This window comes from Pinus tabuliformis, chromosome J, assembly GCF_031772625.1.
Source record: "Pinus tabuliformis cultivar Carrire ecotype Pingquan chromosome J, CPIR1, whole genome shotgun sequence".
NCBI lineage: Eukaryota > Viridiplantae > Streptophyta > Pinopsida > Pinales > Pinaceae > Pinus > Pinus tabuliformis.
Window position 1 is genome coordinate 911,359,951 of NC_142295.1, and position 22,063 is coordinate 911,382,013.

Here is a 22,063-nt window from a genome sequence, read left to right on the forward strand (position 1 = left end):
TGGCTATTTTCCTTCTTCTCTCCAAACTTATCTAAAAATGCAGTCAGAATGGCTTGTAAAGAGTTATATGAGTTAGCAGGTTGCTCAGTGAGCGAATCAAGAGCATCCTCTTCGAAAGATAAAACAAAAAGCCTCATCTTCACATCTTCATAATTAACAGTGTTACACCATTTAAAGATAGAAACATTAAAGTTTTTCACATGTGATGTAGCACTAATGGCATTGTTACCTTGAAAGGAAGACAACTTTTCAATAACCTTGTCAGGGATATTGTGAGGATAGCCATTTATGTTAGTGAAGTCACAAGGAGCAAAAAGATCATTCATGATGCTAGGCTCTACTTGTTCTTGAAAAAGCAAATGAATATTAGAAATAACCTTTTGCCCAAGACTACCTAGTAGAGACTCTTGCAAAATTTGGATTGAGTGGAGTCGCCACTTGAGCAAGAATCTAAATCTAAAGTTCAAAAATGCTAAAACCAAAAGGTTAGTCGATTTTCCAGGTACAAGAAAGCTTGTCCCCGGCAGCGGCACCAAAGATGTTGACCTTGCCACCTACACCTACCTACAAGTCAGTGAGAAAAGCCTTCAACCCCACAAGGTGTGGTTGGTGGCAGGGAACTCAGAGAAGGGGTTGTCACACTAATCCTGACTCTCTCCGTTTGAGCTATCTCCTAGGTTAGCTAAGGGGGGTGGTCCCCAATGAAAAGTTAAGTTAAAAGATGTGATTTCTAGAAGAGTGTTATAGTGAAAATGGATTACTTTTAAGGATTTATGAGCAAATATGAAGTGAGCAACTTGAAATAACAATGCCAATCATTAATATGATTAAAAACCATAAAACCAGTGCCTTATAAGGAATTTGCTCAACAATTTAAAGATATATTTGCTCAAAGTAAAATGCAATGCTCTCAAAAGAGAAAACAAAGTAACCTTGAAATGTAAATAAGAATTGTTAGCACAAGATATGTAAGATAGAAAATGCTTTTGAGATAATCAAATTTATAAATCAAAACATGTGAAACATATCTTGCCAAAACCAAAAAAATAGTAATTAACTTGGGAATGTAAAAGAAAGGAAGTGCCAAACGAAGACATCAATATGCGATTCGACTTGAAACATGAAAAGAAAACACTTGTTTGAAATGATTACAATACTTGCTTTTGGAATAGACTTTGCATATGAAAACTCAAACCATCAAGAGACAAGTAAAGTAAATGTAATGGAAAGCGCTCTTGGTTAATTTTATTAATTAGCTCTACAACAAGATTACAATTTAACTCTTCAATCTTCAGACCTCACCTTCGCCCAATGATATGGATCTCACAGTGAGGAGTCAATAGAGAAGTAGAGGATCCCTAAGATGCTAGATCGCCAGATTCGTCCAAAAGCCCACTCGAATCACGAATCCAGTGAATCCGACACGATTTGCTATGGATTCGTGTCCAAAGTTTATGACACGTCGTGTCCCTTTATGACACGTCGTGTCCTAGAACGTGTCACGATTTTGCTGAGCGTGTCGTGATTTTGAAGAACGTGTCCTGTTTCCAAACGAGTTTCCAGGACTCGTTTCCAGCGCGGGTTAGAAGGGTTATATGGGAAGATAATGATTGGAATACACATTGAACCTGTAATGGTTGAAGATTGCGTTAGAAGGGAACCAAAAAAGTATACAAGTCGATCAGTGATGTGTAAAGCAGTAGTCAAAGCTTTTCCTTTAATAGGGAGATGATTGTTTTGGAAAACTAGTGGAACAGATAGAATCGAAGAAGATCCTTGGATGGGGGCACTAGCATTTACAAGCTCTAAGAAGAGCTGAAATTTCTTTTGGTAGGTAAGGAAATAAACTATTTAGCAAGGGAAACTAATCCTGAATCAACTTCAGTTTGGAATCAAGGTTTGAAGTCACAAGATCAATTGCGAATCCAAGGAGATAGGAGTGGAAACTGCAAATGATATCTTTAAAACCTCAAAAACAGTACTATAAGACTGAGTACAAAGGCAGATGAAATTATTTGGTCTAAAAACAAGGCCTCTAGGGCATATGATCCAAAACTAGGTTGTGAAGCGTCAATGAATGAAAGAATGAAAGAAGCATCATATGATCCAAGGTCCATGTTGGTGCATCTTGTGCAAAAGGGAGGATTTACCAATGGGACATTTGTTTGTGCACTGCTCATTCACAAAGTATGAGGGCAAGCTTCAAACTTAGTGGATGGCTGGGAGGATGTACCAATGGAAAATTTCTTTGTGCAATGCTCATTCACAAAGGAAGTATTAGAGCAAGCTTCAAACTTAGTGGATGGTGATTATAAGTGGGACGGGAATTCTCTGCAGGAATGTTGGCGGAAATGGCATAAGGATAGGGCTGTTAGAAGTCACATGTCTTTGCCTTGTATGGTGATATGGGAAATCTAGCTTACCATAAATGAAAAGACTTTTCACAACCCCCTAGACAGGTCTGTCACCAGATTAGATATGCGTACAGAGGGATATCACATCTGTTGAAGGGGAAAGAGAGATAACTCTAAAGGCTTGGAAATAGACAAATCAGTAGCCTGGGGTTATTTTGACATGTTTAATCAGGGTAATACCAGAAAGTGTGGCGCTGGAGGTCTATTATATTTGTAAAAGATAATTGTGAGATCAATTTCAAAGCAGCAGTAGGAGAGGGTTCTAACAATAAAGCATAATTATGTGCCCTTTGTTTGATGCTGACTTATGAATTATGAATCATGATTTAAATTTTTAATAGATTTATTATTTATTTGAATTTGAATTTATTTGAATTTTGTATGTACTATGCATGCTAATAGCTATAGATGAAGATCTATGTTTGAAATCAATAAATTTGTATCATTAATTAAAATTTGTGTAAGAAATATGATAATATCTAATTTTTAATATATATATATATATATATTTTAATAAAATAATATATAACGCGTCCTAATGTGTCCTGTTCCGGGGGTCAGCGTGTCCGAATCCGACACCACGAATCTCGAATCCTACGTGTCCCGAATCCCCGTGTCAGGTGACTTAGCTAAGATGTCTACTTCAAGCAACTTATGTTGGAGGTAAAATTTTAATGAGGCTTGGGGGCTTCCTACACTAAAGTGCCTAGATGAAATGCAAATTGTGTTAATTCCGCAAATTAAAATAATGATACATACAAATGCTTCAAAGAGATTGATTTGCAATGCTTGAAAATGAAATAGTGTTCAACATAAGTTGCAATTATAACTTCAATTGGAGGAATATAATTAGCTTACAAGTGGTGCATGTGTATCATCAATAAATTAAAATGATACAAGTAATTTGCTTGAAAGTAAAATTTGTTTCAAATAGACAATGACAATAAATTGCTCCAATATTCAAGATAACAATGTAGCATAAAATTGAAGCATGTATTCAAGTGCTCATGAAACAATTTACTAAGGTAAATGGAAACGAATCAAAGTTTGTTAAGAGTATAAAATGCTTGCATGTAAAGGATGAATTGTCCAAAGTAAAGTGTAACCTTGTAGCTCCAAGCAACAATAAGAAAGAAAATGCAAAGCTCAAATGAAATTGTAACAAACTTTAACTCAATGAAATGTGATAGTGAAGTTGTGTTAATTCCCAATTAAAGCATGCATGTAAGTGAATGAAGTATGCAAGCTTAAACCATGCGAATGTCAATCCACCCAAGAGAAGCCTCCCTCAAAATGGGGAGATAGGATACCATGGGAGATATCCCAAGCTCCCACAAGCAAGTTAGATCTTTTATTAATATTACAATGAGAAGAGGGCCCTTCAAAGTTCTCAACTATACTCCAAAGAGAGTCCTCACAATAATTGCTTGAAACTTGGACACTAAACCTCTTTTCTTAAGAAAGTAGTGACAAGATCTCACAAAACTTATGCAAGGGAAACAAGGTGTGAGTTTCCTCCAAATGCCCACGGCTTAAAGAGGAAAATGGGCAGCCCTATAGTGAACTCGACTTGGCCAAAATAAGGCTGAAACGGGCTCACAATATCCTTGGAAATCAAACCCCCAACACTTGCCAAAGGTTCTGCAAACACTTGTTAGATGTTGAGGGAAGTTGCTCTTCAAAATCTGCCACATGAGAGTTAGCAAACAATCCAAACAATGACTGCAAAATAAGTTAAGTATTAATGGAAAAATCAACAAGATAAAATGTATATGTACAATTACAATTTACAAAAGGCTAAGTTAAAGAGTGAGAGTAAACTCTCATTTTTGCTTAGCCATCTTCAAGCTCTTAGATGGTAAATGAAAGACATGAAGTACAATGTTTTTTAAAAGAGATTTAAATTTAGAAGTTCTCGGATTGTGTACAAGCTATGTGCCGAAATCCTTGCAAAACCACTTTGTAAGATAAGACTATGAAGGTTCAAAGAACAAATGAAAGCTCCTTTAAGAATGTAGTAGTGGGTTGGTCTCTCCAAAGACTTCCCCTCACGCTTGATTCTGTAATCTCAATAAGATGTTCCCTGTACAAAACTTCAATCAAGAATTAGTTCCATATAGATTTAGTGATAAACAATGATAAGAAACTCTAGAGATTTATTTAAAACCAACTAGAGCATTCTATACCTAGAGCATACTTCTAAATCAAATGTCAATGCAAGATAGCTCTACATTAACAAATCTACAAGAACATATAGAAGCAAATTAGATCAAAGCATGAATAAAAGGAATTATACCAATGCTCAACAAGTCATCACACTCAAAAATGAGGAACACCTCTTGAATGAAACCCCAAAGTCTTTATTGATATTTTTGGAAGTGTACAAGGCAGCAACGCTTCCGCAAGCACAATAGCTAGTAACAATCTTATACAATGTGAGAGCCCATGGCTTTATAATATAGAGAGTTAGGAGCAAATCCCAATGAAGAATGACAATGACAAATGGCATTGGAGCCAATCCCAATGTAGAAGTGATTAAACAAGTGGCATGAGGTGAAAATCCCAAAGAGAAATTCAAATTTGTTGAATGAAGCTCCAATGCCAAGTGTAAAAATCGAATTCTGGCAAGTGGACATCATTTTATTCTTCTCTTATGTGCCAAATTCGAATTTTATGGTGGAACGACAAGTGTAAATGGGTGGTAACCCATGTGGGGACAATTTCCCACAAAAATTTCCACCAAATATTCTCCCAAATCCTCCCAAATGTGCATTAACTTCACAAATTCGAATTTCCAAGCAACGTTTTCATTTAATGCCAGAAATTCGATTTTATTTGAGGACATGCCCTTTCTTTGATTTTAGGAGTCCACATCACCTTGAGACTTCACTTTAACTCCCCCATAATTTTCCACCTCATTTCCACAACATTTAGCATGTGTGGATATTTATTTTTCTCCATTTATTTAATTTCTGGCTTAATTAATTGTCAATTTTCCCACTAAACTTAAGAAAAGTGTGTTTTGAGGGTCCAAAACACATTATTAACCCTTCAAAGTGTGTCATTAGTAGAAAGTTGAGGGTGAGAGGTGTAATTTTGATTACTCATGCCTCGTACAACTTCTCTAGACTACATTTATTACAATTTAAATACAATTTTATTTGTAATTTTTGACCTGCGGGAAATCTAAAAAATTAAAAAATGGCTACTTAGACCTAACCAAATTCCACAATTTTTTTTGTGTGATCTAGCATGGTAATATACATCAACTCTAGATACTAAGATGTGTTAGGGGCTCAACCTTCAAACCGTCACCCCGACTTTGGGGTAAAACGTGAGTGAAAAAACCTAGAAAATTATCCGCCTTTGAAAAAGAAGGGATAATTAACCAAATTAAAAAAACACTCCAAGGTGTACTCGTTTGTTGATCGAGTCCCAACATCCTAGGCCTGTTATACACTCAAAACACATCATTACTATTATCACTTATTACAATTCCTCGTAGGATGTGGAATCTGGGTACAAGAAAGATGATGAGAAGATAGAAGTAGAGTTGAAAAACTTTGTTCACTAACAATATCTGATGGTACAGGTGTCCTTTGGATCATCCTTGGGCATGGAGTCTTCATATAATCATCAGGTGTCACTCCAGTGGTCAACATTTGGCTCCATATGGGGATGCATGCTAGATATGAAGTGATAGTGTGCAAGAACCTGGAATCTGCATCCACCGACAAAAGACATATATCAGCAGTATCCATTCAAAATATCATGAAAAGAAATCAAGTACAGAAACGAAGAAATGAAAATTTATTCTAAGAGCATAAATGACAATTTATTCATGAAATAAAACTACTTAAACAAAAATGACACAAGATAAGGTTAGAAATATGATACAAAAAGATGCCCCATCGCATTAGATGTCTTCGGTGAAATCGATCTTAAGAACCTGCCTACTCACAGGCAAGTCCATAGGTTCTTTCTTTGATGTGCCTAGCCCAATTCTGACTATCTTGGGACTATGACTTGCCCCAGTATTAAAATGTTTGTGGCCATCAGATATACCAAACCTCCTCCTTTTCCTTTTCTGCGTATTGATGCGTTGAGATTTGATCCTGCTCAAAACTGGTGGTTCATTTTTTATATCTTTTTTCTTTTTTCTCTTTTTTCTTTTCTTCTTGGTTAGTTGCGATGGTGATGATGATGCATTTATTTCCAATCCTATTGCTTTGTCTTGAAAATGCTCTGATGGAAAATTTGAAGTACCCAATCTTTTTGAGCTATGCCTAATCTCTTCGTTTTGAATCTGTTTTGTTAAGGGGGGAAGGAAATTTGTCAACACTGCATCACTCCTTGTCTGGCTGATTTATAGATAATCTCATTGTTGGGTTTCCTTGGATCTTCAACATGATATCTTTTCTCTAACTCTCGATCAAGTCTGACAAAGTATTATCAGGCATGGGGATGGTGGGATATGATAAGTCCTTTTGAAGGCTACCACCTAGATCTGATGCCCATTTTCTTGATAGGAGAATTCCCCATGAATCTGGAACATCTATCACAACAATATCTATAGTCATTATTCTATATGTGTATGCAGCTAGGAAAACCTGTAAATCTTTAATTATCCCACACACTTCAATTCTTTTAGAATCCATTGAACATATGTTGTGATAGGGCCTAGAAACCCTTAAATTCAGTTGCTCCATGACTTTCTTGGTCATGACATTTGATGAAGCCCCTAAATCAAGGATGCAGTTGTGTAAAAGACGATCATTCACTATCAAAGAAACATAAAATGGTAGATGATTTTCATTCCCCACATAACAATTCATACTTTCCAATACAATTTCTTCTTCTTCTAGTTTGTCACTAGGCTTTTCTTTCCTTTGAGTAACTTCAATGGCACTTAGTAACTTGGCCCTTTGAGATGGTATCTTGAAAAGTTCTGTCACTGGAATATAAACCTTTTCATTAGTCAACCAATTGCCTAAGTCAAAATTCAATTTTGAAGTAGGAGGAGAAATTTTTTTGTGATTATTCTGGTCTTGGATATCACTTCTCTGATAAGTCATCCCTTTGTGTTTTGCCATAGCAAGAATCTGTCCAGATGTAGGTTTTTCCCCAAAAATCTTAGTGACCTCGTCAAAATTTGCAATCATACTGTAAACCCCAAGATTATTAGGCATATGGTCAATCTCTTGATTTCTTTCAATGGTGTATATCTGATCCTCCATGGAGAACATATTGATTTGACCAGTTGTCCCTACATGTTCATCTCCTAACATGCCACTTTCCATGATTCTCTTCACATATGGGCATGTGGCTTCTTCATGGAACTGATTACATGGCCTACAAAAAGGGGGAATCTGATCTACCATGTTGGTGGATTCCAATGGATTTGGAGGCCTATGCTCCTGTTGAGGGCCTTTATTCTTTTGCCATCTATCATTTGGCCTAGGTTGGAATCTTTGCACTTGTGATCTCTCCATGGCCACCAACCTATTTTGCATGGCTTGCATTTCTTTAATGTGATTTGCTTCCATGCTCTTGATGAGTTGAGTTAATTCTTTAATAGGATCATGTGTAGTCTCTTCCTTGGCCTTGCCTTTGGAATCATTTGATTTTGATGGCCCTCTATTGAAACCAGGAATTTCAAATTTTCCTAATTGCTTTCTAGCCCTTTCTATCTTCAAGGCTTCAGATTGAGCTACACTTAGATTCGTAGGCTCCTTCCTCCTCAACTCATAGGCAGTGTCAACCCCAAAAGCATCTAGATATGAGCATAAAAGAAATTCATCAGGAGGTTTAACAGTAGCAGGCATGCTTTTTACTAATTCATTGATTCTCTTGTGAAACTCCTCCATGGTCTCATTCTCATTTTTCTTCATGTTGCTAATGGCATTGATCAAATGGCTATTTTCCTTCTTCTCTCCAAACTTATCTAAAAATGCAGTCAGAATGGCTTGTAAAGAGTTATATGAGTTAGCAGGTTGCTCAGTGAGCCAATCAAGAGCATCCTCTTCGAAAGATAAAACAAAAAGCCTCATCTTCACATCCTCATAATTAGCAGTGTTACACCATTTAAAGATAGAAACATTAAAGTTTTTCACATGTGATGTAGCACTAATGGCATTGTTACCTTGAAAGGAAGGCAATTCAACGTGCTGAAGTAGAGTACATCGCAGCCAATGAGGCTTGTACTGAAGCAGTATGGCTCTGGAAGATGTTTGCAGGACTATTTGACCAAGAGTTGGAACCGATGGTGATACACTACGATAATCAAAGTTGTGTGAAGCTTTCAAAGAATCTCGTGTTCCATGACAATTCGAAACATATTGAGATCAAGTACCACTACATCTGTGACATGGTGCAAAGGAGAGCAATAAGGCTCGAGTACATCTCCACCGATGAGTAGACAGTTGATGTTCTGACGAAGCCGTTGCCAAGGGACAAGTTTGTGTACTTTAGAAAAAAGATGGGGCTAGTGGAGATCACCCTTCTCATTAAGAGGGAGTACTAATTTGTCTGCATCATGGATGGACATTCTCTCGAAAGGGAGAATGGGTCCAAGAGACCCAGAGGACTCAACAGGCAATGTTGAGTGAGTGTCTCTTGGAGGACCCTAATCACACACTAGAAATGGTGGAGTGAGGTCCCAGACCTTGATCACACACCAAGCATGGTGGAGTGAGGTTCTTCAGTATCTAGACCCTGATCACACACCGAAAGGGTGGAGTGAGGTCCTGGACCCTGATCACACATTGGGTAGGGTGGAGTGAGGTCCTGGACCCTAATCACACATTGGGTAGGGTGGAGTGAGGTCCTGGACCCTGATCACACATTGGGTAGGGTGGAGTGAGGTTCGGTTTAGCATCTAGACCCGATCACCAACCAGGAAGGAAGGGGTTGAGTAAGGTCTTGGCCCAGAGTGCTCACTAGGAAGGGTGAGTGAGTTGAGGGTCTCAACATTTCGGCCTAGGTGGTGGCCATGGGATTTGAGGATCGAACACTCTGGAGGAGTGAGTCCTGATATGCTGGTAACATTGCCATGGTTTGGTACTGCCCAGAAAATGGCCGCTAGTGAATGCTGATAATGATGATGCTGGTAATAATGGATAACCTTTTTCTTCACAAAAATTTGTTCAATATGAGAACATCTATGACAATGATTATGAATGCCTCCCTAGTTAAGAGGGAGCATTGAATTTGTAACCGTGGTTAGTCTTCATAATGTACTTTTGGTCACTTGATGTAATTATATTTAACACTGTAAAGCATATTTATAAATGCTTGAGTCAAAGAAAAAAATATCTTGAGTCAAAGTCCCATTGTGACTTTTAAAAGATGTAAATTTGAATTTTTTAAATGTAATTTTTGGCTCCAATAAGTGACAAGTCAGCATCCCTCTAAGTTAAGTCGGCCCTGGCCGAGAGACATGTCTTTTCACCCTAGACATACTACTAGATAAAGGTAGCTCTAGCTCCTCATTTGGCAGATTCACATTCCTCACTCAAGACAACTTTTGGGCAAGCAAAGGAGGTCAAGAGGGACAAAGAAAGAATTCTGAGTTTCTCTCTTTCCTCTCTCATAAACTCACGCGTGGATAGAAGTCTCTCTTTGTGATTCACATCTTTTTGGGGTAGCAACTTCAAGAGGGCCGAAATTTTCTAGGTTACTGGGCAGCTTAAGGGGGTTGAAATTGTGGGCTACTGAGCAGTGGCTGGGAGGCCGAAATTTCTAGATCAGGCATGCAGAACAAAGTGCAGGATCAATTTGGGTGAGTTGACTTGGAGGAGAAGACCAGGTTTGACCATAGGTCTAGTTGTGTCTCTTCTTGAACAGAGAGAATTTCTCTATTGAAAAGCTTGTTGGGTTTTTCCTTGAAGTGGGTTTTCCCAGTGATCCAAAATGGATCTTGGATAGACTTTTAAGTCTATGAATTTTCCTCACAGAGGAAAAATGAAAGTCAAAGGATGTTCCTGGAAATAGTCTCATTGCAGAGATCTCTTCATTCTGAATCTAACGCAATTTGAATGGGCGAAAACGGACTTCAAATGAAGAAGTTATTGTAAAAAGAAATTGCCCATTGTCCTTTGAAAATGAGACATTTTCTTATTAAATGGGACTTAGGAGAAATAAAGGCTTTCTAAAGGAAATCGCATCGGAAAGGCTCAAAGGGCGGACTTAAGCCAAAGGCATGAAGGATTCGCATGAGCGATATGCGATTAAAGCGATCGACGATTGATGATTGGGCGATCAGAGGAGATAGCGCTAAGGGCCATGCGACGTGCAATTAGCGATTGCGATCGGCGGATCGACACACCCAAAAGGGAAGGACCCGTAGCACTGCGATATGCCGATATGCGATCAGCGATGGCGTCGATATGCGACAGTGCCGACTTGCGATTGTGATTGCGATGATCGGATCGACGGATCGGCATCGACGATATGAGATCGCATCGCAATATTCGATGGTATATGGAAAGAACCCCTGGGCCATTGCTATTGCGATTAGCGATCAGGACCCGGACCCGATAGGGATTATGGACCTGATTTCATAAGTTTTGAAATCTGGAAATTCGGGATTTCTGTGTATTTCCCGTGTATTGGGTTTTTGGCCAATACGCCTGTGCGATCACGATTTGCGATGACAGGATGGACCCGATGGGTTTATAGACGCGATTCTATAATATTTGAAGTTCGGCTAAAAGGCAAATGATGTGTTTTTAACGCGTTTGCCTGTGTATTCCGTTATGCTGTTGTTTTCGGGTTTTCGCCTGAAGAAAGGCCCCGATTCCTTTGTAACTGCCCCTGATCATTGTGCCACGCTGCAAGCGGGCATTTTGTAAACAATGATGCATTTGTAACGTGCAGAGCCACAGAGCTAGAAGCCAGAGGGCCAGCCGAAGAGGCAAAGGAATGATCAAGCACAGAGAAACGGACAGGAAGTCGCAAAGCCGAAGGGATGCCTCACAAAAGCCAGAGAGCACGATTGAGAGGCAGCGCAGAGAGTTTTGGGAGTCACTTGGAGGTCGAGTGAACCAGAGAGCTCAATTGACAGTAGCAGAGATTGCTGAAGGCCACTGGAAGGTTGCTAAGGTGTGCTTGGAGGTCGAGCGATCCATTGATGCACGCAAAGGCCGAGAGAAGCTCAGAGAGCTGAAGAGCCAAAGCGAGAGCCAGAGCCAAGAGCCTGAGCTAAGAGCTAGAGCGAGAGCTAAGAGCCAGAGCCAGAGCGGAGAGCGAGAGCGAGAGCGAGAGCCAGAGCCAGAGCCAGAAAGCCCGAGAGCTAGGGATAAGATGGTGTTATAAGCCCATTGTTTTCTGTGTAATCCAATGGAGTTGAGCGTGGAGCTTGTAAAAGAACTTATGCCATAATCCCAGAGAGCCTAGTCGAGTTGACTAGAGCTCAAGGAGACGTAGCCCAAGAGTTTTGGGTGAACTCCATATTAATATTGCTGTTATGTGTGTTTGTTTATTTGCTGCACTGTTTTACTGTTACATGTATTTACATATCAGCATAAGCAACAAAACTTAAAGCACTGAACAGTTAAAGGCAAATTAAAAGCATACACCTATTTCAAGCACTTTTTTTATTCTGCAATTGGTTAATCATAAGGTCATGGGAATATTTAAGCTTTGGAAGTGGGAGAGGTTCTTGTAAGCTTGACAAGAAGCCTTTAGTGCCCCATTTCATATCACCCAGGGTAAATCTTGTCTCTCTTTGTGCATTATGATCGCTATTGTTCTGCTGTTGAATTTCTGAGGTATAATTGCTAAATGATATATTGAAATAAGATAAAAGAAGATGTACATCAAGACTAATTATCAGAATTTCAGAAATATTGTGCTAACCCTAATGGAAATAGAAAAATCAACATCAATCATGTGCTTGTAATATATTCGATATTTCTACTCTAATGATTCTGGAATTGTATGTGACAATGTGAGCTAACATGCTATTGGTCTTGGGCACTTTGGATTTGCCTAGAAAAAGTTATGGCCAATTAGCCAAATCTTGTTGTTTTTCACCCTTCTTTGGCGAGTTTGTAAAGGTGATCAGTCTTGCAATTTTGCTCTAACAATTCTGAACGTTGGACTTGTATTACTGTGTTATTTTCTTTCCAATAACACTAGTGTCACTTTAATCATACCTTGAAATCTTGATATATGTCTTATTTAGTGAACACTACTAAATCTAGCAAGGTGTAATGACTAGAAACAACCATTAACTTATATGGCATGTAACTCAAAGATTTTTGTGCCTTTGCTACAAAATTTTTGACTTGATATAGTTTGTCTTCTTTCCAACCCTTAATTTGATATCCATAGCCAAAGGTATGAATCAAACCACGAGATGAACTCCTTGAAGGTGCTTAATTGAGAATTGTATGCTCTACTACCAAATGTAATGAAACAAAAATCATAAGATGCAATACCTCCAATATTCCATTAAGGTTGCCAAATTGATATATAATATAGCCCAAGGGGGTGAGCTCCTCTCTATAGAGTTAGTCTTTTCTCTCATTCAATAAATATGATTTACTAACTTCATGACAAATCAAATAAATATTTTAATAATGGAGTTGTTAGATCTCTCCTAAGTCCATTGTTGACCATGTTACAACAGGTAGAAATTAGCCTCTCAAAGGCAATTCACCCTCATCCAAAAATAGTAGTATGCACAAAACAATGGTCATGAATGGAATGCACCATAAAAAATAGGCATCAAACCAAGTCAAATGCCAAGTTTCCACACGGAATGCGCCCTCCAAGAATTTGCATGCATGCAACTACTACACATATGCGAATTCCTAGGTAACCAACTCCATAGATGAATGTGCCAAATGCCAAGTGGATGGAGTACTTCGCAAGAAAAGATGTAGTCAAAACCCCAAAATAGCAAGTGGACCATCTACACAAAGAAAATCCAAGGAGATAAGGTCGAATTAGGGTTTTGACCATGCCAAAACTCCATGAAATAATAAAATATATATCTCCAAGAATACAAAAATGTTTCCACAAGTGTGCCCTTCAAGAATATCCAAACATAGCAAGAATAAATCTTCCATGTGTTAGTTTGTGATTGATTTGGTAGCATCAAATAGGTGTTCTAGTCTCGATTTGTGTCTAAGAGGCTAAGGAACACGAGATCTCCAAAACCCAAAAAAGATTTCGTGAGATAAGCTTGTGAAACGCCTTAATTAAATTAATTAGCCATCATTTAAATATTTCCTAAGTCTAACTTAGGAAAAGTGGTTAATTAAAGTGAATTAATTAAGGAGATATACTAGTGTTGTAGAGACTTCTAGAAAATGACTTGTATCAAGTCTAAGATGATCTTAGCCATTGATCACGATTAGATCTTGGTCATTGATGCTCTAGCGAGAGATTATAAGAGCAAGTCGATGGAATGGAGATAGACATAATTGTGAGAACAAGAGGGGAGTGAGTTACCTTGGCAGATTGAGCTATCCAGTTGCAGTGGTTCAACAAGGAAGAGAGTTCGAGCTAGAGAAGGAGATCATTAGTGATTGAGGGAGTAGCAGAGGAGAATTCTGGAGAGTTTCCCAACAATTTTCTAGTGCGGGGGAGTCAAGAAAAGGGAGGCTGAAATTATTCTACAGAAAATTTGAATACCAGTGTGAGCAGCCAGAAACCCCAGTGCGAGTTGTCAGAGAGAGGTCGTTTCAGTTGCTGGAGGCTGGAGAGATCATCCGGAAGGTAGAGCGAATTTTTCTAGAGGTAGAGGGAGGTAGGACAACTCACTTGGAGCCAGCTAGCAGGCAATGTGAGTTATTTCTAGGCCAACAGTGTGCATTTTTGGTGAGGAGTGCGAGCAGGCCAATTGATGCCCAATTAAGTAGCAGAGGGAGAAAATTCTCTCCTAGATATTTTGCCAGATTATTTCCAAAGGATTGCCAATTGAGTCATCCAGATTATTGCACTACCAGAATTTGTTGCATAATAATAAAATAAACCCTCATCTGCTGCACCGGTTTTCCCTTCAAGGTTTTTCCGGGGACGTTAGTCCAAAATTTATTATGTCGATTTTTATGTGTGTGCATCTATTTCTTGGCTCCTGATTTTATTTTCCGCAACTTATTTTATGGTGAAGATTGCAATTGTGAATTATTTGCTAATTGTCGTAAACAATTACCTCCTAACAAGTAGGAGAATAATATCTAGTAATTACAGTGAAGGAATTTTCACACCACAATGCACCTTCCAAGGATAATCTCCAAAAATGGAAAGGAGACCAAATACAAGAGCATGCGAAGTCACATGTGTGATTCTCCTCATGTACCATACACCTCCCAATAACAAATCCATAACCCACCCAAAGAAATCAAAGAGGTAAGGATGCTGTCCAATGAAGGTTGAAAGATGCCCGATGTAGCTCAAATATCCATGCAATAAATATGAGAGAGCACCTAGGAGATGTGTGCCCTAAAAAACTCTACCATGTAGCTACCTCAACCACCCAATAAATCATAAAATATTCTCCACCTGAGATGTGTCCTAGGAGAATTTACCAAGGTAGTTAGAAATCACCAATAAAACACTCCATATGCGTGTCGTACAAGTGTCCAACCAACCCAAGAGAGTGCACCGTATAGAAGTGTGCCAATCTCTCTACGAGTGAAATTTATTACATGTCTTGAAAAATGTACCCAAGAAGAGGGGCGTACCACTAGAAAGCTTCAACTAAGTCCAAATAACTACTCTAATTGTGAAAAGAAAGCATATAAAATTGGGTGTCCAAGCTATTAACCTTTATTTGGATAAGATCAATTTAACCATTTAACAATCAAAACAACTTCAACCTGTGTGCACAAAAGTTAATGCTCAAATATAACCATAGTCCTCCAAATTAGTTACCAACAAAGTCACCATGAACATGTGTGCCAATGAGGGGTGCACTTTAATAAAGTGTTGTACCTTACAAATAAAAGATGTTCTCCCTAGCAAAACCCCTCCATGATAACAACAAAACATAAAGTCCAACCTAAACTGCACCACCATTGAGGGACTATGACACCAAAATCTCCATTTAACCTTAAGAAAAGGATTAGATCACCATCAAATTCTAATGTAATACCCCCTTTCTAATTCAAACTTAGGAAATAACATATCAATGAGGGTGTCAACATCATAAAACATATTCCTCTTAGGTGATGTCTAACAAATGCATATTATAAAGTTAATCACCTAGGAGAATCCCACAAAGGCAACATAAATTATTTCACCATAGCGACATGATAAGAGAGAGACATAACAAAAAGGCTAGCCCCATCCAATCATCAAGTGTGTCCCCCATAACACATCCAACACATGAAGACCAACAAATGCATATTATAAAGCTCATCACCTAGGAGAATCCCACAAAGGCAACATGAATTATTTCACCATAGCGACATGATAAGAGAGAGACATAACAAAAAGGCTAGCCCCATCCAATCATCAAGTGTGTCCCCCATAACACATCCAACACATGAAGACCATCTATAACACTCCCTCCTAGTGACACCAAATAATACCACCTCTTCATGCAAAAATCACTAGGAAACTTCAACAGTCATGAAATGTATATCACCTAACCATCATCATCTAAACCCTTGGGAGACTAGAACCATCATCCATAAGCACGCTTCACAATCATCAATGGTGCAACTAAGGGGTGATCGACAAGGCAAACACATTTGAGAAGACCATCAGGCAGCAAGCTGCAAGCATAATCACCGTCCAACCAAGGAGAAGTGAGACTCCCCTAATCAAAGATCTCCATCAAATGATATATTGCCATGAAGAGAGAGGTCTCCATAGAGACAAATCCTCACAAGTTCTTCCAGCAGCTCCAAAAAAGAAGAGGCAAATCTCCATCAATGTGATAAAAATCATAAGGTCGACACACAGCAGAAAACATCTGCATGGATGGACGATCAAGCTATCATTCAAAACCCATTCGACAGCCAAACAGACAATGAATGTCCAATCTAAAACATAGCCTTTACGATGAAACACCTTTGGTGTTATGATATTATATTATAGTTAGCATAGTACTTTTATGTTAGTGGTCTAAAAAGGTAATAAAGTCACATTTATTTCGAGATACAAGTTGGTGATTACCACCAACTTATGTCTCCCTGATATCATTTTGGTGTATCGCATTATTATATTGAATAATTTATCAGGTTTCTCTCCTATTGCGGCAGCTTTTCTGTGTGACTGAATGTGCAATCTTGATATTGAGATATAAGTGCATGTGTAGTTATGTACCTTTAGGAGAGTTTCTGTTGATATATCTGCATGTGCTTCTGTGCTATTGTCTTCTGCATAGATGGCCGTGGGTATTGTTTCTGCCAATGTTGATTGTAATCTAAAGTTTTATTTATTCATGTTTCATGCACTCATGCAAGTGCTACCACCATCTATTTATGCTTTCAGAAAAATGATATGGAATATGATTCAGTAATTTTACATGATTTGAGTAAAGTCTCTTGCCATTTCAGATTAGATGCATGCTTGACAATTAAGAACCTTTGAACAGCTTTCTTCTGTTTCATTTTAATTATGTCTATTTTTTGCTTTCTAGATGGGTATAGCCGATGCCATTTTGGACCTTGTGAGCAGTGGAACAACTTTGCGTGAAAACAATCTCAAGGAAATAAAGGGTGGAACTGTTGTAGAGAGTCAGGTATTCTTGTTAATCTCTCCATCTTGCTGCCAGACAATTGTATTATTTCTTTCGGGATATTGATTTGTGCAAATGAGTTCTCTCGTAAAGTGTGTTGATAATGAGTTAAACACCTTATATTTGACTTTCTAAAAATTTTCCTAGCAATCCAGTTCCCCATTTAACATGTTACATATGTTCAAACGATGTTATGCCTATAACAAAAAAGTTGAATCACTTATTGGTTATGGATTTACTAGTCGAAAATGAAGGCTAGGCCTATTTGTTCATGGGGATTTAACTATCAAGATGTGCTGAATTTTATATCTGACAATTCTACAAGGACTATTTGTTAGTTAGCAGAAAGATCAGAGTTTTGGAAGAATATCTTCAATTTCAAGTTTGCTCATCCATACACTCAATAATCATTGTAGCCTTTTGAGCAAACTATACCATCTCACCATTTTTCATACTGCAGGCTGTATTTGTTGCAAGTAAGAGAGCACTTCAGCGCAAGGATGTGCTAGAGGCTGCACATGAAATGCTCGAAAGGTTGGAAGCCCATTTAAGAGCAGTTGGTCAGTTTACGGTAATAAGCCACCATTGTGATACTGAGATATATGTGTGAACACTTCTTGAATGCGATGCTGTTGATTTCTTAAAGATGATATTCAATGCTACGAGAGGATCTTGTGCATTTTCTTGTTTTGTGCTAGAATCATAATGCAAATATATTGTTGAAGCATTAATCACAAATACTCATTAAAGATTTGTAATGCTGAGATATGCCAACAAATTCAATTGATTTCAATATCTTGTTTATGTACTTTGCAGAGTTTTCAGAAAACGTTGACCAAACTCTTGTTTAATCGTCTTACTATGTTAGGTCACTGCAAACATGCGAGGAAGTTCGGCAGAGGAAGTGGCAGAACGTGTAATCAAGCAAACTGATTTTCGTGGTTTACAGGTAAAAGTTGCACCCTGATGTTTTGATTGGATTGTTAAATCTGTTGCAATCCTTCGTTCAAATTATAGTTTGTCCAAAATAATCTAAGTTGTATGCTGATGCAGGGGCCCACTGTGAGTCCTGTCTTTTCCAAGAGAAATGGAGAAGTTAAGCCAGATTATTATGCCATAGTCATATGTGTACCCAAAAAACAACTTTATGATTCTGTCCGCCAGTTGAGAGCAGTAAGATCTTATGTTTATTTTTGATATACAGTACACATGAGACATATACACTTTCATTCATTCTCTGAGTTCTTTGTTTACATGAAACACCTATATAAAGGTTTTAGAGCTTATTTTTTGTCTAAATGGTTATTTGTGTTCATTTTCATACAGATTGGAGGAAGTGGAGTTCTTGTTTCTCCATTAACATATATTTTTGATGAAGAACCACCAAGATGGCGCAAACTTTTGGACCAGTTAAATCTTTGACTGCATTCCTATGCCTGCTTCGTTTGCTCACCACTTGTAACAATTCCCTTATGCAGGAAAAATCTTAGCCACTGCTTATTGCTCGGCAGTTTTCCCTCTAGTCTAGTTGAGTTGCGTTATTACAATTTCAAGTTGGATGAGAAAGAATGTAACAATGAAGATCTATATCAACCATTTGTATTGAATACACCAGGTTTAAGCAGCATTCCCCAACTTGCTGTCAGGACAGCCAAAGACACTAAAGTTTTAAACAGAACAGGTTATATTTATACTTCCGTATATCAAATTTTGTTCATCTAATTCTGTCCTGCTCTTATTACTCAAAAGAGTCTTCAGGAATGTTTTAGTCAATCTGCCAATATCTGTATTGTCTATAGTTTCTTACCCCGGCACCCATAATGGTTTGTTAGCAATCTGTTTTCGTCTATTTTCTGTTTGTTTCATGACTAATTGGATCTGATAAACTTTCAATGAGCTGGGATGACAATTTTGTATTTTGTTGGCATTATTGGAAATTATTTTATTGCATGAGGCCAGCAGAGTAAATCCCACTGAACCTATATTATGTTTTATTTTCAGTGCTTGAATGGCATTATAGATTGTTCTCAACTTGTGCTACTCGTAACGATAGTGATTGTTTTAAATGCCGTGCATATTAGATAAATTATGGTAGACTTGCTAAGGATTTCAAAAGTTAAGAAAATTGTCACATGTGTTCAATGAATTACGATATAACTTTAGTGTTCCCAAGTAACAGATGCACGAACCTGACTATTCAAATTCATATATAATATGTTTATGCACTGTTTGGGACGAATTGAAATTCATCCTTGAGCTGTTTTGACTTGTATATTCCTATTTCAGTTTTCGTCTCATTCTAGCACGCTTGGAGCATACCACTTGTGGAGCACTCTTGCTTATTGTGTTACAAGTAAATAAGCCCTAATTAAATAATGAACTGACATGTTGTATGTAAGCCCTAATTAAATAATGAACTGACATGTTGTATGTTCCATGTGATTGGAGACAGCCTAGATCCCGAGAACATAAGAAATATTCACATATGAAACACATCCATCTCTCATGAAGAAACTGTTAGAAAATGTGGCTAGGTTCGGTCTTCATAAAGATCTTTGTACTTATATCTTTGTATATTTTATGTAAAAGAATAAGAAGAAAAAGAATTGTATTAGATAAACATGTTCTTTATGCTTCTAGGTTTTCTTGAGTCTTTATTTGGACCTATTGTAAAGAAAAAAGAAAAAGAATTTTAAATATGTAATTTGGGTCAAAAACCCTTCTAGATGCCAATTCGGCCTACTTGTCAAGACGGCCTTGCCCCAAAGGACATGTCTATTTGAACCCCTCTGGACAATATAACTAAAGGAAAGTTGGAGCTCATTTTGACACAATTCACTCAATTGGTTTTGAAACTTCGCAGGAGGAGGATCGAACTCTGAAGTTGGAGAAGGGTTTGTGGAAGTTCTACCTCATCATATCTCTTGATGAAGATTTTTTGTTGGTCTCTTGTTGTTGATGGATTTATTGTGCAAGAGGAGGGTTTGACTTGGCATCTAGAAGACTAGTATTTTTATGTGGTCATGGGTTTTGGATATCTCACTTTGATCTGATTCTATAAAGAGAATTTTCTGGGTTTTCCCCTTGGAGGGGTTTTGCCTTGGCTTGGAGCCTATAACTTGCGTTCTTTTGTCTTATGTGATCTTCATATTTTTATTATGGTAATTGCTTGATGAAAGAAGGATAACATAATAATAATAAAAATGCCAACAAACTGACAAGTAATTATCCTGTAAAGAGAAATATAATCTAAATCATAAGCCTCTCAATTTCTCAACAAAAGCAAACTTCATTTTTGAGGTATCACACAATGTGGTCTTTTGAAGCCCTATTAGAGAGAATTCTTAGGTTTTGATGGAGTTGTAGGTATATCCTATTTCGATAGCACATTCAATTTGTTTGGGTTGAAAGAGAGAAATACTAAAGTCATGTGCTATGCATTTAAGCTACAATACAATCATTTATTCTGCCTAGTCAAAGTCTACATGAGTAATCTATTATTGTTCTAGGGTAAGGTTTAAGTGAGCACCCCTTAGTGCTTTATTCCAGTGACAAATTGTAGTTGTACACATTTTTAATGAGATATATGTTTCACATATATTTACAAGATGACCATTATAATAAGACTAACACAACCATATAAGTAAAATGGTTGATTATCTGTGATGTCCCCAACGGATTAATTGGCTCACGAGATGAAGTAGCCTATCCTCGTAGGCTATAGTTTGTGATAAAGGTGAAAAACCCAAAATAATCGATGTTTGGGTAGTGGAGGACAAGTTTTGGGGCAGTTGGGGCAAAATAGCCCAAAGTGTCGGTTTGCTGAACCTCACTCAATTAATTAAGAAAAAGGATCTCCTCAAGGAAATCTTTAAATAAAAGAGGATTAGAATCATTTGAGGCATCATTGGATTGGATTATTAGTCTCTATTTTTCTTTGAGCTTGAGGCTTTGAGGATTTTAAGACCCCATTTCTCCTTTGACATGTTTTGGTGGATGTGATCCCATCCTCTCCTACCTAGTCACCTTTCTTTGTTCTAGCAACATGAAGCATCTATTTGAGGAAACAACGAAGTCTTTCAACCTATTTTTTCTTTTGTTTACTTGTTCTACCAAACAGGGAGATTATCTAACTGAAAAAACGATTTTGTGGTGGAAACCTGAGAAAAAGGCAAGTTTGGATTTTCCTGAGATTAGGAGAATTATCTTGAAGCCCACTGAAATTTATCTAAAGCAGATAAATGGAATTAACTGAGGCAACTTAGATCACCTGTAGTCAACAGATTGAAGTAAGGCATTGAAACCATCTAGGGTTGGTAATCCAAACTCTTTGAGGCAAGGTGAGACCTTTTGGGGTTAATCTTGTGAGATATCATAGTATATTGAGTATCTTCTAAGGATAAATGACACCATTTTATACCCCTGTGGTAAATACAAGGTTTTCTTGAGGCCATTCCCATAGACCCGACGTTTCAAGGGAATTACGACTCTTGTAACAAAATGGAAGAGCTACTTAAGGGAATGTGAGGGTAGAAGTTGCATCAGATTCGAAATTTGTTGAGTAATGGTAGAAAATGAGTGCATTCTTAAGGCCACTTAGGCATTCATCCAAACAAATTTCGCATAGTGTTTTTATTAGTCTGCGGATTAACCTAGATTAATTCAGAGCTTTGTTTGCGCTATTGAATTTATTATGGTCAGTTCAAAACTATAACTATTGAACTTGTGTTATGCCGGTTTATGGATCTGTTGGTTGGTTGAATGATATCATTATATTGTTGGCTACTCGTATCGTTTTGAGTAAGAGACACAAGGGTCTCTTCCTGTGGCTTTTCATAACTTGAGGGAACAAGTAACAATTGCAATAGAAGAGTTTATCTTTCTTGTTGTCTTGTCTATGGATTAGTTCAGGAACTAAGATCATTTGTTGTTAAGTGTTAGAATCATTGTT

At 37.7% G+C, this 22,063-nt stretch overlaps 1 protein-coding gene across 1 annotated transcript in view; it reads left to right on the forward strand.

Annotated features, from left to right (window-relative positions):
* LOC149229703 (ATP phosphoribosyltransferase 1, chloroplastic-like) overlaps nucleotides 1–18,885 on the forward strand; it is a 205,829-nt gene extending 186,944 nt beyond the window's left edge. The window contains exons 7-11 of the mRNA XM_089378700.1: nucleotides 17,014–17,115; nucleotides 17,573–17,683; nucleotides 17,981–18,061; nucleotides 18,166–18,285; nucleotides 18,439–18,885. Of these exons, the coding sequence (XP_089234826.1) occupies nucleotides 17,014–17,115; nucleotides 17,573–17,683; nucleotides 17,981–18,061; nucleotides 18,166–18,285; nucleotides 18,439–18,534 (510 nt within the window). The 3' untranslated portion in view covers nucleotides 18,535–18,885. The remainder of the gene's footprint in view (nucleotides 1–17,013; nucleotides 17,116–17,572; nucleotides 17,684–17,980; nucleotides 18,062–18,165; nucleotides 18,286–18,438) is intronic.
* Nucleotides 18,886–22,063: the final 3,178 nt, after the last annotated feature.